Source organism: Poecile atricapillus, chromosome 20, assembly GCF_030490865.1.
Source record: "Poecile atricapillus isolate bPoeAtr1 chromosome 20, bPoeAtr1.hap1, whole genome shotgun sequence".
In the NCBI taxonomy this organism is placed as follows: domain Eukaryota; kingdom Metazoa; phylum Chordata; class Aves; order Passeriformes; family Paridae; genus Poecile; species Poecile atricapillus.
The window spans coordinates 692,167-709,805 of NC_081268.1; the positions used below are offsets into that span (position 1 = coordinate 692,167).

Genomic DNA, 17,639 nt, shown 5'->3' on the forward strand with positions numbered 1-17,639 from the left:
AGGACAAGTATGAAGAATCATTAAAAATGCACTGGGGTTCAACGAAATGATGAATTCTCAATCTGCATTAGAATGTTTCAAGAGCTTGCTTGAATTTGAACAATTTTATTGTCCGTTATTTCTGCTTTCGAGTTGTTGTCTGACAAAGATGACCTAGGAAGTACTAAGAAAGGAGCCCCTCAGCGGTACACTGAGTCTGCTGGCTGCGCTGGCCCAAGTGCCGGGGATGAACATCCATCTCTACATCCCTGAACGCGCTCTGACGAGATCCTAAGGCAGGAAGTGCCTCCCCCCCCCCTGCCCCCCGACATTTTGGGGCCGAGTCCCGCGATTACACACCCTCACTGCCGCTAGATTTAACAAAGCGGAACCGCGTTCCTCGCGGTCTCCCCAGCTCCCCCTTAACCGCAGCATTAGCGTTTTCTCGCGGCTGGAACTCGGCTGCCCCCGAGGCCGTGTACCGCACCCCGGGCGGGGAGGGCTCAGCCGGGGTGGCCGAAGCACCAAGCTCCTCCCGGCAGCCCCAGTGCCGCGGCGGCCCGGGGGCGGGGGCAGCCCGCCCGTCCAACCAGCGCCCGCAGCTCGCCGCTGCTTCGCCTTCTCTCCCCCTTCCCGGCCAGGATAAGCCTGCCACAAAGAGCAGGGGTTCAAATGAGGCTGCTCCGGGCCGCCTGAAGGGACTGCCGGGAGCGCCGAGGGAAGGTACCGCTTCGGAGGCGGCGCGGGCTGACGAGCCCAGAACGGTCCCGAGCAAGAAAAGCGCAGAAGAGGAAGAGAAGGCGCCTCTCTCCCACGTCCGCCCCGTCTGGTCCCAGCACAGCACACGCGGACTGCGGCTCGCCGAGGCGATGTCACCGCGGTCGGGCCGCGGCGGCAGCTGCTGACAGGAGCGGCCGAGGAGCAGAGCGACAGCCGAGGTAAGGACGGGCTCTGCCGGGGCTGCCGGCCGAGCAGCTCCCGCTGTACGGAGCCACCCAGCCAATGTAAGCTTATCAAAGTAGGACTGCTCCCTAAGGTAAAGCAGCAAGCCTGGGTTTTGACTTCAAAAAACCAAAAAACACCCCCGAGCGCAAACAAAAATCCGCCACACATTAAAATAAAAGTTGTAAAGATAGCTGAGACATTACGTGCCAGGCAGTGAAAGCCTTAATATTATTTTCAGTAATACGATTTTATTTTTTAAAAAATCTTACTTGTTTTTGCACATAACTTCGATCTTCACACTTTCTTAAAATTGCCATCCAATAATTTTTACTATTTTCTAAAGCACTATCTGACTTAAAAATTATGAAACCTCCAGTCAGTCGTTTTTACACTCATGTCTGATTAGGGAAATACAAAACTTTCTGATACTTTAACAGTCTATAAAGTAAATATTTGAAGTATTTCACAAAAACTTAATTTAAAAAAGAAACTAGCACTTAGGAGTACATTCATGTAGGCATCAAACTATTACACGATCTAACTACTATTTTTCACGGGTAAAATGAGTCACATTTATTAAAATATGAATCTGTTTAAAGGCTATTATGGACAATGTGCATGCACACATATGAGCACACACAGTATGAGCACTTTCTGGTAGTGATTGGATTAAGTGAAAATAAGGTGAGGCCGCTGTTAAGGGAAGCAACAACAAAAGCAGTGCTTTCTTTCAGTAATTACATTCCACATCTGTGACAAAACTTTAGTAAAGCACAAAGAACAATCCACAAACAACTAAAACTCTAGTTAATCAAGAAGAAAATTTGTACTTCTTGTAACTAAAGAAGCTATTGCCAAAACTTGAAGAAAGTTACATGGCAACAAAAGATACATAATCTTCAGCACTTCATTGCAGCAACTGATAGTATTTCAAAACAAAAGTTCTCCAAGACCTCATGAAGATACTCTCGTTCCAAAGCGTTGCTTTAGTCTTCCATTCCCTTCATTAGAAATAGTATTACCTTTTAAGAAAATGAAACTGGTGCTTGAACTAAAATTTCAGTTTTAAGTGGGCAGAAAATCTAACAAGAGAATGTATTCGAACCAAGTGTCTTAAAGGAATTCATTGGTTAATGCCAGTGTGGCACTTTTTACAGTGTAAGCAAGTAACTAGTGGCAAAACTGCAAAAGTGATTCTGCCATAAGTTTGGAGTTAAATTTTTCCATTGTTTAGTATCATGTTTTCATAACTAACAGTACATGCTACTATGTGTCAGCCCTTTCCTATGTATTTACTTTAAAACTTAAAGCCCAACTTTTAAGTTTTTTTTTTCAATACATGTGGTGTACATATTACTGTGCTGTATTTTCACTGTGAATTGTTGTTTCCTTTTACAAAATAAAACAAAATCACTAAGTTTTTCACAGCAATACTTTTCATCTAAAAGTCAAGGTGTGAGTTTATTCTAAAAGAAACCCTGCAGCAGTGGGATTCCCTCCACTTAGAAAAGAGCAAACTTCATATTAAGTTTGAAGATTGCCTTTGAGAGGTAATAATTGACAGGATAAATGAACATAATTCCATGGAAGAAAATGTGTGAAAGAGTAAAAACAGAGCATGAGCTCTAAGACAAGGGGCAGGGAGTAGAAAAGCAAGCAGATTCAAAAAATTCATGCTTGTCTGTTTTATCACAATGGTGTTGTGAAATCCAGATTGTATTACTGGCTTGGTGCCTGGAACATGCCAGCTAACTGTAAATCCACAAACACTGGCTATCAAAGGATTCTGTAGAAGCAAAAACCTAAAATTTGTTTTAAAAAATGCAAAACCAAGCCTTCTAATCTTTTCATAGCTGGATTTTATATTTTCAACACCTTTGCTTCATTTGTTTTTATAATGCAATAAAAATGTAAAACTGCACTAATCTAAAAACACCTTTTAATATCAAAGACAAAAGTATTAAACAGTGAAGATGTGTTGCTGGCTGTTCATGTTTCTTCTTTAAAATGCAGAGTTATCAAATTATGTATGAATTCACAATAAAATACAGCAGTTTTATCTTTCAGAGATTAAATGCTGTTATAGCTAACACTATGCTTTTTGTGAACATGCCTTCCTTTATATGCCTCAGTGCCTGAGGACTCTGCACAGAACATATCAGAGGTATGGAGGAAAAGACAGCCCATCAAAAACTCCTAGCCTCATTTTATTAAATATTATCATAACAAAAGACCTGATTAACCCACAGAGCTGAATTTTGTAACAGTGGTTTAGCATAGCCAAATGAGCTCATCTGTATGTACATTATCATTTTTTTCCTCATAGTCAAAGCAACCATTTCAAAAAGTGTGAGTGTTATGCAAAAGTGTGTGTGTTATCCTTTTTACATGTGCATTTTTCACTTATCTGGGTATTCTAAAAGGCTTTGATATGTGAGAGTTATTAACAGTGCATTCAGTTCTGGCACACTGGACCTACACAAACTCTTAACAATCGAGCCTCTAGAATGTAAGCTCTTCCTCAGTCATAGCAATCTATAGAGACAAAAATAAATGCTGAGTATTGGACCTAGCCTATCCACTCTTTAATTAAATGGAAGTCACCTATTACAAAAAAACCCAACCCCCCCCTCCAAAAACCCCAACCCACACCACAAAAATAAAACCCTATACAGAAAATGGAGTGAAATATTAAAAAAAATGACCCCCACAATCCTGAAATTAACTTCTAAGGTGTGTAATACTCTGGGAGTCTTTCTAAGGAGGCTGACTGACAATGATTATTGTAAAAACAACAGTTGTTATCCCAAAGATACAATGACTTAAATGGAGAATCCTATTTTATTTTGACAGTTTCTGAGCATTCTGCTTAAGAGTAAGTCACGTAGGAAACCCCATACATCAGCTTGTTTACAATAATTATCATAGCCCAGTAAACTAATGCCTCCTTAGCTCCTCAGCTGCAGCATAAAAGCCACTAAAAATCTTCTCTAACTTGTTAAAGTTTGCTGCTGACTGCATTATATACCAGGTTCTCACTATCAGTTCTACAAACCAAACAGGTAGTGTTTTTTCTTATCTTTGCAGCAAACTCAACTATACTGCAATCCAAATAGCTACTCAAGTCCCCAGAAATGCTCTTGTTATAACATCTGAGTATTAGCACAGAAAATTGCTTTTTCTGTAAAGGAGTTTCCAAGAGTAGAGAGACTGTCATGTATCATGTGTTCAAAAGCTGTCTTTCCATAGATCGATGCATCACAATGTCACACCTATGTTTCTCTGGCTTTGTTGCAGTTTACTACACATAGAAATACAAGAGCAGCAGCAAGAAGCAATTCTATTGTTTTTACGTACTTGGATCTGTTATGTTCCTTATCTGTAGGAATAACCCATAATAATGCAATTTAAGATACAAAACTTCTATTCTGGTATGAAATCCAGGCAATTATTTTTCTCATTTGTGTTAGTTAAGATTTTCAACACAAGATTCACACAGATATTTTTTTTGCTTTTGTACTTTTCCAAAATGCTACAGTACAGGTGATGTCTTAAGTATCAAAACCTTTCCTCCTTAAACTTACTTGTAATGTTAAGTAACACATAATAAAGTTCAGTGCTCGGCCACCATTCAGTAGTCATCCTGCTGTTTTAGCTCTACTTTTTGTAGAACCCTGAAAAGCACAGGTATAAAAAGGACATGGTATAAACTCCTAGACACAAAATGCCCATCTCTCAATGGTTGAAAGACTCAACATTGCAAAACCACTTGAGACCTAGATGGGAGAATGTTGACACTATATACACTCAGAGGCTTTCATGTACACATTTCTTTCCAGAGTAATAAGGCAAGAGTCTCTTTGATGAACAAATTTCATTCAACAAAAAACAGCCATAGCATTGAACAGCTACTGGCAGCATTTTCAGATAAGCTAAATGATTCTGTGATTGTTATTATAAGTCATATTTTTCATCTGATGGAGATAGACCTTCACTTGTACACAGAATACCACAGGCAAAATATTTCATAAAAGCTGAAAGAGACAGTTAACCAGTCTCTTTAGTAAAAATGAGATCCTACGAGGCATGGCATCAAAACCAACAAATAACGAAAATAGCTATACAGTTTGGATTATCCAATATGATGCATATTGTAATTAGCTGAAACCCAGAAAGACCATAGTGCTGACATGGCTACCTCTAATGCTCCCTCTTAAGGCAAGCTGATTGAAAACAATAATGAACATTTGCCAAACAGTAATATTTTTCATGTAGAGATATTTTTACCTTTATAATTTCAGGATCATGACAATAATTAAACAATAGGTTGCAAAATATCTGTATAATTTTATATTGTAAAATACTAAAATCTTCTTGAAATACAGATTTCAGAAATATACAGAAATATAAATTTCAAGATATTTGTAAAAATCAAAAGTTAATACATTTTGACTAATGAAAAGCTTCATATAAACAAGACAGAATACAGGACAGAAAAATGTCTTAAAGCAAAGCCAAAGAAATATTTTATTTATGTTGCTTTCTCTGGACAGAAAAAGCAATCAAACACTGAAACATCCCTTCCAGAAAGTTTATTTCCTCTTTTGTCACCAGATCATGGAAACATCTTTACTTGGGTAAACAATGAATGAGCAAACCTACTTCCAGTTATATACACAGATAGGCAAACACCTGGTATACAGGCCAAAATTTTAACTAAAGCACTTGTGCTGGCTAGGAGTATAAAGCTGCTACAATTATATGCCACACAACAATGCTGCCAAACATTTTCATACAAATGCAGTTACACTGGAAAAGACAAACAGGAAAAAAAAGTATTTTGCCTGAATAAAAAGTGAAATATACTGCTAAGTAGGGCAGGCATAGACAGAACTGAAGTTTGGTGCATCTGCACTAGGACAAGTTTGCCTCAACTCAATTGCCATGAAAAGTGCTTTTCCAAGTACGCATCTTGAACAACCAGAATCTAGAAATGAAATAATGAAATTACTTCAATCTGATTAGAAGCTCCATTTGATGTTTAATCAAAATAATTTCTTTTTAAGTATGCTTCAGTCACCTGTTTTTTGTTGGCATGCTTGTGTGTTAAAGTTTTGTCAAGTATACATGAGGACAAGAGACAGACAATGCTGAATTTCCAGTAATTAAGAAAATTTGCCCCAGCCCTGCGAGTTTGCTTTTAGGTTGAAAAGTCTACAGCTACCCAAGTGGAATTTTTCACTAGGAACAAATATGGCCCTAGTAATAGTTTCCTCCCAGTCCACAGCAGAAGAGATACTGTCACAGGTCAAGGAGAAAGGAGCCAGAAAAACAGGAAGAAACTGAGTAATCAGCAAGTGACGGCAACAGTTAAGTATAAGAACTATCAGCAAGTACAGGGCACAGGAGAAAACTGAAAGTTAATGTCCTAGACATCAGATATGATCTTCCTCTCACCTGGGAAGGAATCCTAATGTAATGTAAGACTCTGATTTTCTGCTATGCAAGGAGTAAGGTACTAAAAAAGCATTAAATCCTTCCTCAGAATTGTTTCTCTGGCTTCCCTCCCTACTTTCTCCATTCCAGCAAGCTTTTTTGTCCCTGAAAGATTAATCATTGAGAGTTGTTCAAATGACCATGTTGTGAACTTTGTTTTAATCCAACTGCAGAAAGGAAGGAATCCCATTTATTCATGTAGTCCTTCACAATATGCAACAAATAGACCTCATTCTAAACACTTCTTTTTAATCAAACAAGTACAGACTGTAAGAGGCTTACAAAATTATCATATACAGACTGCAAGAAGGAGGAGAGCTGATGACAGTATGGTTCTTGTTTCTGGTTAGAGAATGCCCCAGTACAAACAATGTGATTTTCCTTCCACTGATTTTTCTTATAAGAATCTTAGAAAAGGTGAAATGCAGGCAAGATCATGACAGAGAAACAATTCAGCATGGTCTAATTATGCTGATGTAATTCAGTGGTGGCCGTCTGCAACCACTGGTCAAACCCTAGAACAGGCTTCCTAGAGAGGGGTCACGCACATGGTTAGGCAGTAGGAACAGATGATCATTAAGATGATATGTTATAATGAGGCTGATGAATTCTGTCCCATTATTTTCCTACACAGTTCTTTAAAGAAATCAGGAGAAAAATCTGTTAGATGTTGCTCTTTCTTCAGCTCAGAAAAGTATGGGTGCCCTAAAGCCATACTCAAAGATAGGAGATGCTGTAACAGACAGACATGAACTCTGAGGAAAAAAATAGTTTCTTTTCAGTGGTCACAATAAGTACAGGTTTAGAGGGAGGAAAAAAGGATATTAAAATTCTAACAACAAAATAAAACTATTTTACACCTATATGGAAGAGACATTTGCAAAACCAGTCATCTGCGCAGGAACACGAGGCCTGGAAAACTGCCAGGATTTCCAAGTGTGACCTGCTGTGCAAATGCTGATTATGCAAGTTAAAGCTGTCTGGGGTGAATTTATGTTCCCTATTTTCCAGGGCTCCAAATAGCATTACTTTACTTACAGAAACTCTGTCAAATTCCAGATTTTCATCTGACATGTTTTCAAGATTTTTGAAAAGCTCTGTACAGCACAACTCCCTTCTACTTGCAAAATGAAAATGAGTTTATTCCAAATAAGAATCTGAGGCAAAATTATGTACCAAAAATTTTAAGAAGGATTAAGACCTGGTCACTTTGTTTGAATCTTTTACAGAAACACCTATGGTTTATTTCACAAAACCAGAAAAATACAAATGACAACCCTATCTCTTCTCAGTATGAATAATAAAGGATGCATATCCATCATTAGCTTGAAATTAAAGTCAGCAGCTGCCTAGAATCATAAAACAGTCTAGACTGGATGGGACCTTATCTTCGTCTTGTAGAGCAACTCTAGTTTCAACATTAGATCAGACTGCTAATAGCCTTACCTAGATCAAAACTTCATGTATTTCCAGGAATGGAGGTTCTGCCACCTATTTGGGTGACTGCTTCAGTCCTCAGTCACCCTTCACAATTAAGTCAATTTTTTAATTAAACCAACTTTTTTTTCCTGAGGTAATTTGTATTCACCATATACTTTTACTGTGCACTTCCAAAAGAATTTATCTTCTTTACAAACACCCATTAAGTAGTTGAAGTAGTTTCTTTACCTTGTCTCCTGGAGGCTACATAAACCTTGTTGTTCTGCTACTCTTCATTCATCATGTCTGTCAGCCTCCAGCTACCCATGCTGTGTATACTCAGCTGGACTCACTCCAGTTTCTCACAGCTGTTATCACCATTTCATGTAATTTAAAAAAATTATTGTACTAAAGATGACCAAACAGTAAGGTGATAGATACTTAAATACTGAATGATTATTCATGAGAAATGTTTTACAAGCAAAGAAAAACAGGATGGAAACACCACCTTGGTTAAAAAGTACCTGTCTTTATACACTGAAAAAACTCCATACTGAATTTTTCATTCATTTTATTTAAGAAACCTAGGTTGCACATACACAAGTATTAAAAATCAAAACCAAAAAAATTTTAGAAATACACAACATCAAAGTCCTGTTCAAGTAGCAGGTAAGAGAGTGGTCTGTGACAGGGGGATTTCTGGCAGCAGTGACAATGTTAAGCCCATGTTTCCAAGTCTACTGTTGCCTACAAAGTTCTAGTATTGACTTATTTTTTGAGACACTATGAAGGCCTCAGCTGTCCACCTTGAATTATCAATCTGCATGGAAAACTAAATTAGGGTAATTTCACCAAAGGGCAACTGTTGCAGTATGCCAGTGGACAGTACCAGTTGATTTACATCATTGTGCATCATCACTGTCCACAAGGCACATATGCAGCTATTTTTCTCCTTTCAAGAAGGGACTCTGAAATGAGATGACTAGGCTGAGTGTAAAGACAGTGAGAGTCATAGTAAATGTTTCAGTTGTAAATTCTACTAGTCTAGAAAAGTAACAGATTTTACTGCCTATAATATCTGAGTAGTAGAGTTTTTAACTTACAGTTATTAGGAAGCAATGTAAAACAAGTTTATCCTTTTTTTTTTTTAAGCAATGGAGGTTCATTACAGCTGAATAAAGTAAAACTGTTACATGTCACCTAAGTTGTATCTCCTGCAATGTATATGCAGTTATAAAATACTGCAAATTAACAGTTTGATTTTCCTAGAACTTTTAGCAGCATTAATATACATATTAACTTATATTCTGTTCACATTTAAAGGTTGCATTTCTAACTCTAAGAAATGGAAAGTGTAATTAATATTTAAATGAAAATGCCAATCTTGGAAACTTGTGGTATTTGCCTGGAAGAAAGGACTCTTCAAATCCTTGTTATTTATTGTTTACTTTCTTATGGTTCTTGGCAGGCTTTAGATGAACTTGCAGCTAGTAATTACAGCTCTTACCATAGAAAGGTACAACTACTCCCCATAATGTCCACTTTAGTCAACAGTTGATGCTGGACAACAAAAATACCTCATTTGTACACAGTTTCTAGGTACTATTTTGTAAGTTTTAGAAGAGATTATCACTTGTAAATCCACACTGATTTCTTACTTGTTACTGTTAAATTTATTTTAAAACAGATTTTAGGAAGTTCTTTGCAGAAGAGTATTTGACCAGAACTAGAGTATCATGATGACAAGAGGATTCATCTGTTTAATGCTAGCAACTGTTGTGGGAGTTACTACAAGTGAAACACAGGAATTTGAAGGCAATGAAAAGGAAAAGGCTCAAGAATTCATTTATATGAACAGATATAAGCGTTCCAGTGACACACAGGACAAATGCACTTACACCTTTATTGTACCTCAGCAGAGAGTGACAGGTGCCATTTGTGTTAATTCTAAGGAGCCTGAAGTTCTGCTTGAAAACAGGGTAAATAAACAAGAATTACAGTTACTTAACAATGAACTTCTTAAACAGAAGAGACAAATAGAAACTCTCCAGCAACTGGTAGAGGTGGATGGTGGAATTGTTAATGAAGTTAAACTCTTAAGAAAAGAGAGCAGAAATATGAATTCTCGTGTCACACAACTCTACATGCAGCTACTACATGAAATTATCCGAAAACGGGATAATGCCTTAGAACTTTCTCAACTTGAAAATAAGATTTTGAACCAAACTGCAGACATGTTACAGCTTGCAAACAAATACAAAGACTTAGAGCACAAGTATCAACATTTGATGTCAATTGCCAATAATCAGACAATAGTAATTGCCCAGCTGGAAGAACATTGTCAAAGGATGCCATCAATAAAGCCACCGCCACAAACTCCACAACCACCAATGAAAATGTACCAGCCTCCTACTTACAATCGCATTAATAACCAGATATCTACTAATGAGATTCAAAGTGATCAGAACTTAAAGGTTCTGCCACCTACCTTACCAACCATGCCTGCAGTTACTAGTATTCCAACTTCAACTGATAAACCATCCGGTAAGTAATATTATTGATACATTTACATTAGTTTATGCTAATATGCAGTGGGCAGCATTTTAATTTTAATATCAGAAATGAAATCAGAATTTATTTAGCTAGCAAATTCTACATACATGCTGTAGTAGAAACGCAGAAAGCAAAAAAAATTACTGTGAATGTCTAATACAGACACATTAGACTCACAGAATTTTCTCATGTTACTTTGCCAAGACAAACCCATCATTTATATTACATGTATGAGATAAAGGACTTTCAGAAAAAACTTACTAATCAAGTCATCTAAGTTTTATTTACCTTTGCTCAAGACTGAGCTGCTAGTTCACGACATCTGAAGGAGTTTGACACTGTGTAAACGTGTGAAGTTATTACAACATACAGCATCTGATAATGTGCTTGTGTAATTAAAAAAAAGAATAAGTATCTTCCCTGTAGCTTATATGGGGCACTTGTGCTCTAAACAGGTGTGAATGGAAGCAAGTGGTGGAATAAGGGGATTTTATACAGCCCTTATTAAAAGTCATAGGAGTTCTGCCACAAGCATGATTTGATGATGATATCACATTAGAGATCAACTGATCTATGTGATAACAAAATACCAGGTAAAGAACTCAGTTTCACCATGGTCCCACATTTGGAAAAAAAAAACCCAAACCCAAAACAGTTGAGGTATGGGTTCCATACAAGAAAGGTTTCCTCTTCACTGTGTGGACAACACATACCTTCTTCACAAAAAAAGATAAGAGACTCACAGATCTCTGAACTCAGAGCTAAGTGAAATAGAGTAATGCAGGGGAACTACACTCAATATATTTTATGGCTATATGCAAACTATTCCAAAGAACATCAACAAACTTTTTAGGATTATCAAATAATGCAACTGTGGCATGTTAAAAACCAAACCAAACCACCCCCATATTGTTTCTCTGTGGAAATACTCACAATGAAAGAAATTTGAGCAAGTCACCACTGAGTCTCTTAAGTCTTTAAAAAATTTTGCTACAAAGCAATATTTTCACAAATTCCCAAAGATAGTGCACCAAAGCCTGTATTGTGGCACGCAAACCTCTGCCAGAAATATCATGGTTCTGATGTACTATATAAGGAAAATTTCTCAGAAGAAAATCAGATCTACTACAACTCCTTTGGAGCAACACACCATGGCCTCTCTAATAACTGCATTTTTACTTGAATCTCAAAGTAGGTTCAAGCTTGGAACAGTATTCCCCTATCTTTCTGGAAGTGAAATACCTTTCCCCTTTGTTCCCTTACACTCTTTGAAAACTTGTTAATTGGTCCACATCCTCCTTGTGCTTTCAAGTCCTTAAACTGGAGCTGAGGATTCACTATCAAACAGCAGAACAGAAAAGTTACTTCAGGTGCACAGTACTTTTGCTAATCTATCTTCATACATTTTCCTGCTTTTGAAAAGTAAAATGCTAATTCTGAACCAGTTTGCAAGCCTGTAGAACACCCAAGCCTGTAGTTCACCTGTGGAGGTGCTGGTTATCCAGGAATTTTTCACACTGATCTCCAAAGGTCCCTTTGGCAGTCCACAATCCTAAGATAAGATTTCACATCTGCTTCTTCTCCCTAGATCACATAACTTACCAGAAAAATAAATTTCATATTCTTCTGCACAAATTGATCATAATATTCTTTCATTTTCTCACTTGCAGCTTTTTATTTGTTCAAGTAAATTTCCAACCACTGAAGTTAAACTAATTAAGCTTTTATTTCCAGGGTATCCTCCTTCCCCTCTCCTCATATTTCTTTTCAGTCATGAGACATTTAATATCTTTTCCTCATCCTCCAGAATGTTGTTCATTCACAAAGCACATCTCAAACAAAACCCCTCCTTAAAATTAATGCCATAAATGATGCTTTAGTCAGGAGTCTGGAGGGAACTAGAAAAAAAAACCAAAAAGACACCCACAAACAACATCCTACAAAACAAACAAACCCCGCCACCACAACTGCCCTGACACTGGAAAAAATCCACCCATAGTACTTTCCAACTATGTGTTGAGTTCCCAACCTTAGCCAAAACTCCTGGCTGTACTAACCACCTGATCACAGCCAACCTGTGCAATGAAAACTGGAGGAAAATACAAGAAAAATAGTGTCTTCTATTAATCTGTTGACAGCCCTTCTCAAAAAGCAGTAGACCAGTACTCTCTCTTAATAACAGATTTACTACACTCTTACTAGTCTCAGTTTCACTATTAACTTTGTCCACACTGTTTGCTTTCTGGTTGTAGTTTTTTTGTTGGCTTTTTTGGTAGGTGCCCCGTTCCTGGAAGTGTCAAAGACCAGGCTGGATGGGGCTTGGAGAAACCTGGTCTAGTGGAAGATGTCCATGCCTGTGGAAAGGAGGTGGAATGAGATGAACTTTAAGATTCCTTCCAACCCAAGCCTTTCTCTGATTCTGCAACTCCCTAGAGACAGTTTTATCAAAATAACCTACCTTAAAGTCAGGGTGTCGCTTTTTCAAGGGAAAATACCCTAGTTAAAATTTTGAAAAGTTACTATCTGACAAAAAAAGGCTTGTTATGGAAAAGTAGTAGCAAATTCTACTTTGAAATACTTCTAATAGTTCATCTTAAATCACTTTCAGAAAAAAGAATCATGTGCACTAGAGCACCACTACCACATGCCATAAAAGAAACTTCAAGATTAGAACAGTATAATGCTACAATGCATACTGCTAAATATATATTTTTACAAAGACAAAATCAAAGCTCTTTGACTATTTTAGGAGTTCTTCAATAATGACTTTATTTTTTTATTTTTAGTAAGTGCCACGACATACACATTATGATAAAAAAAACAGAGCAATTTGAATTATTAGTGCTCATTAACATTTTTTTCCCACCTCTCATAATGAGCCATGCAACTGTGTGACAGAGCATGGCATCTACATCTTAACTACCAGAAATCAGTTAGAGAAGAAATGGAGAAGGGGTTTATAAGCACAGCTCCAGGTACAGTCTCTGATTATGACTGAGGCAACAAGAACACAGCACTGGCCACAGAACAAAGACTTGGATTGCCTCTCTGTACACTGATTTGCTAATTAAAATAGTTAAAAATACCAAAAAAACTTTAGTCTTCAAAACACTGAGATAATTTCTATAAAGCTAATTTATTTCTAACTCATTTCCTGAGTATCATTACTAGTGTTGGACAGTGAAATATGAAAAAGCATAGGACTGAAATAATTGAAAACAGAAATTGCTCTTGATAGCAATATATGCTTCAGTAAGGCTCCTAGTCAGAAGATCTGACAAGCCTTACTCCTTCAGTGGGCAGGAAGAATCAATCCAGGGGCTCTAATCTCTAATCCTGAGGATTCTTGTTGACTTCACTGTTCTGCTCAGGAATCAAAGCAGCTGGGTGAGTCTATCTGCAGATATCAACACAGACTCTAAATCATTTATATCTGAATTTCTCAGACTCATTAAAACAGATTCTGTCTTACCACTGGAGAAAATTTCTTGAAAAATCAGGAATATAAGATACTTTCAAAAACCATAAGCTCTTTATGGACTCTCTTGAACTGAAGGGAAAAAATGCATTCTCTTTCTGAAAACAAGACTGAGTTATCGGCAATTTATGTGAATGCAAAGTATATTAAGAGTCTTCTCATTTATATAAAGTTTCTCTCACAAGCATTCCATGTAAAAAAAAATAAATCTTAAATTCCATGTTATGTTGTAATTTATTAAGGTGGCAGCAGTAAGACCTACAGTCTGAATTTATGCTGCTGCTTCCACTGTTAATGTCTGTGCCAGCGACACTTTTCGGGATCTAAAAAGCTGAATTTCTCCAATATAAAACCAAGGTTAAACTTACTGTTTTGTTTTCTAAAGGAAATTCTTGCTCATCTATGGAGTCATTCATATTTAGTTTCTTCAAAGATATAATTGATGGTAAAAATAGCAGTACAGCTGCCTTAATTTTTTTTTTTTTTAATCTACCTTTATCAATAATTCATTGTGAAATGTTCCAGAAATAAAGTTACAATAAATGAATCTGTTTGAAAACACTTGGTGGATACTGATCCTTTAGTAAGAGGAAAAGCAAATATGCTATTCAGTGAAACCAATCTAGTGTAAAAACCTACCAACTCAGATACTGCCCTGCATTAAAGAAATGCTCAACAGCAGTTTGATGCAGAGCTTTTCTGTTTTGACACAGGGCCCTGGAGAGACTGTCTACAAGCGTTAGAAGATGGCCATGATACAAGCTCCATTTATCTTGTAAAACCAGAAAACACAAACCAGCTGATGCAGGTCTGGTGTGACCAACGGCATGACCCTGGCGGCTGGACTGTCATTCAGAGACGGCTGGATGGTTCTGTCAACTTTTTCAGGAACTGGGAGACATACAAGGTTAGGACAAGAGAGTTGATTAATGTTTTCCACCCTCTGAAACCTACTGATAAAGCTAACTTAAAGGGTGATTTTAAAGTCTGGCCAAGAACCTACTTGAAAAAGAACTTGTGTGTTTACCCTTCCAGAAGAGGAAGTCTCTATAAAATAAGTTACTGCAGTTTTCTACTTAAGAATACACTTGGATTTACCACTAACACAAATGCAGGATATTAACATGCTTCTCTTGCTTCCTTTACAGCAAGGATTTGGTAATATAGATGGAGAATATTGGCTTGGATTAGAAAACATTTACTGGTTAACAAATCAAGGCAACTACAAACTACTCATAACAATGGAAGACTGGTCAGGTCGAAAAGTATTTGCTGAGTATGCCAGCTTCAGACTGGAGCCTGAGAGTGAGTACTACAAACTAAGACTGGGACGCTACAATGGCAATGCAGGAGATTCTTTCACTTGGCACAATGGCAAACAGTTCACCACGCTAGACCGAGACCACGATGTATATACAGGTAGGAGGTTCCTCTCAGCTGCCTTGTCATTTTTTGCCTTTACATTCCTGCCCCTGCCTTTTTTATCTTTTTTTTTAAAGGAAAAATACTTATGGTCCTACATATATATAAAATAAATAAATAAATAAATCACTTTAAAAGGTATTTGTCAATTACTACCTTATGAAGTACAAACTGATGTGTCAACCCTTATACATACTAACACCAAAACTAAAAGTTTTTACACTAGACAAGGGTCTGTAAAATATCCTATGAAGGGTTATTTGCTACAGTAACACACACTGATTTTCAGGAAAGAGAAAGTAACAAGAAGAATTCTATCTGTAGAACTTAAGTACTTAGTTGCTTCCTGAAAAAGCTTAAGTTCAGTTTGTACCACAGGGTATCTGCATGGTAAACATACAGTTACTAAAAAAGCCCAGAACAACGAACCAAAAAAAAACGACTAAGTTTTGTACTTAGCTTTCTTGCTTTAAGATTCTTCATTTACTTCTCAGCCTGAACTGGAGATTTCTTTTGCAGGTAACTGTGCTCATTACCAGAAGGGAGGATGGTGGTACAATGCATGTGCTCACTCAAATCTCAATGGAGTCTGGTATCGTGGAGGACACTACCGCAGTCGATATCAGGATGGTGTTTACTGGGCTGAATTCCGGGGAGGATCATATTCACTAAAGAAAGTTGTTATGATGATAAGACCTAACCCTAACACATTTCACTGAAATAACTCTTCTCTTGGTTTGCTTTATTGTTCTAAAAATCATAAAAAGCTATTATGGTATTACCTGAAATTATCTTTTCAGAAATGAGGAATGTAAGATACTGTACATTTACTGATAAGATATGAGGGCTTGTGTATTATATTTTCAAGAATCATCCCAGGAAAAAGAGCTGAAGAAAAGGAACTGTAATAACATTCATAACACCTTCTAGTACTATTAGAACTTGCAGTTTAGATGAAAACTGTAGATAAACTTCCTGCTTTTTATTCCCTGTAAATTAAGTTGGATGATAAAAATATTGCCACCACATCTAAGTATTTTTGTATGTTATGTATAAATATTCTCTAATACAGGAAATATTACAAACTGTACAGCAAGAGTTTTATTATTATTATTGTTATTATAAGCAATCAATCATTTGACACAGGAATCATATCCTTTGAACTATATAGCTGGCATATGTACATTAGTATGATGATTACATAAACTTTGTTAACTACCATGAATAAAGTTAGCACTATGTAATTCTGTTTTGAGAGCAGATACTCAAATCATTGTCCTGATAAATCTGGCCTTTTCCCTTCACTATATGCATTTAAATAATCTGCTCCTATAAAAATTCATCATTAATTCAAATATTTAGATTAAAAACACAAATTATTTTTCTTACCAAAATGAAGTAGCTACTTGCATATGGAAATTAACCCAGATTTATAACAGGTATTATAAGCTCTACAGCCAACACGTTATACTACTCAACTGTTACAGTATTTTGAACCTGACTTCAGTGATTACCTGCTGTCTAGCCTCTGTAACCAGAAATGGCTGGATATAAATTAAAGGGTCTATCCAACTTTGCAGGCAAATGATGGATACCAATTTATAAGCTATTTAATAGCCTTAGCCTATAGTTAAAAATTATATAGAGAACTTATCAGTAGCAAAAATAAGTTATTTTTAACATATTTCACAATTATAACATTACTGTCAAATTACTAAATAGATTTACTCATTTATATTTAGAAGTCAGTCACACTTATGAAATACAGACTGGCAGAATTCTAATATTCTTTTGAGAAAGGTTTCTATAACAGATTGTTAGCACACCCATTACAAAAACAGCAACTACTACAAAAAATACAAGTTAAAGAATGCATAAAAGAGGCAGCATAAAAGCCTCTACAAGTTCAACATATTTTTTGGTCAGCCTGTATGACATTGAGCATTTGTGTGTGTGTTTGCATATTTTCCCTTATTACCTCATCACATCTTTACCACAGTATGATGTGTGATGTAGCATGTGTTGTATACAACTGAAACTAGGGCTTTTAATATATTAGATTACCCCTGTAATATTATAACCCTTAATAAAGTAACAAATATTATTTTGACATGTTGAGACTTCATCGTGTAGTTCAGATTACTTCACATTAGTCTGCCTCTGATTCAAACAAACTCTGATACACAACCACTGTTCATGTGTGTGAAGTGTTTAAATATTTCAACATAAAAACCAAAACAATTTTCAGCTGAGAAAAATACAGAATTCCACACAGCCCAAGGAGGAACAACTTTTTTTAGGTTATACAAAACAGCCAAATTTTTCAAACGGTATTCAAACTTCATCT

General features: G+C 36.7%; 2 protein-coding genes across 11 annotated transcripts in view; one reads left to right on the plus strand and one right to left on the minus strand.

Annotated features, from left to right (window-relative positions):
- RALGPS1 (Ral GEF with PH domain and SH3 binding motif 1) overlaps positions 1 to 17,639 on the minus strand; it is an 81,138-nt gene that overhangs the window by 40,870 nt on the left and 22,629 nt on the right. The window lies entirely within an intron of this gene.
- Positions 444 to 17,402, plus strand: ANGPTL2 (angiopoietin like 2). Its single transcript, XM_058853931.1, has 5 exons — positions 444 to 917; positions 9,527 to 10,383; positions 14,584 to 14,777; positions 15,019 to 15,289; positions 15,812 to 17,402. Exons 2-5 carry the CDS (start codon positions 9,576 to 9,578, stop codon positions 16,009 to 16,011), a joined length of 1,473 nt encoding a protein of 490 aa, XP_058709914.1. The 5' UTR covers positions 444 to 917; positions 9,527 to 9,575; the 3' UTR covers positions 16,012 to 17,402.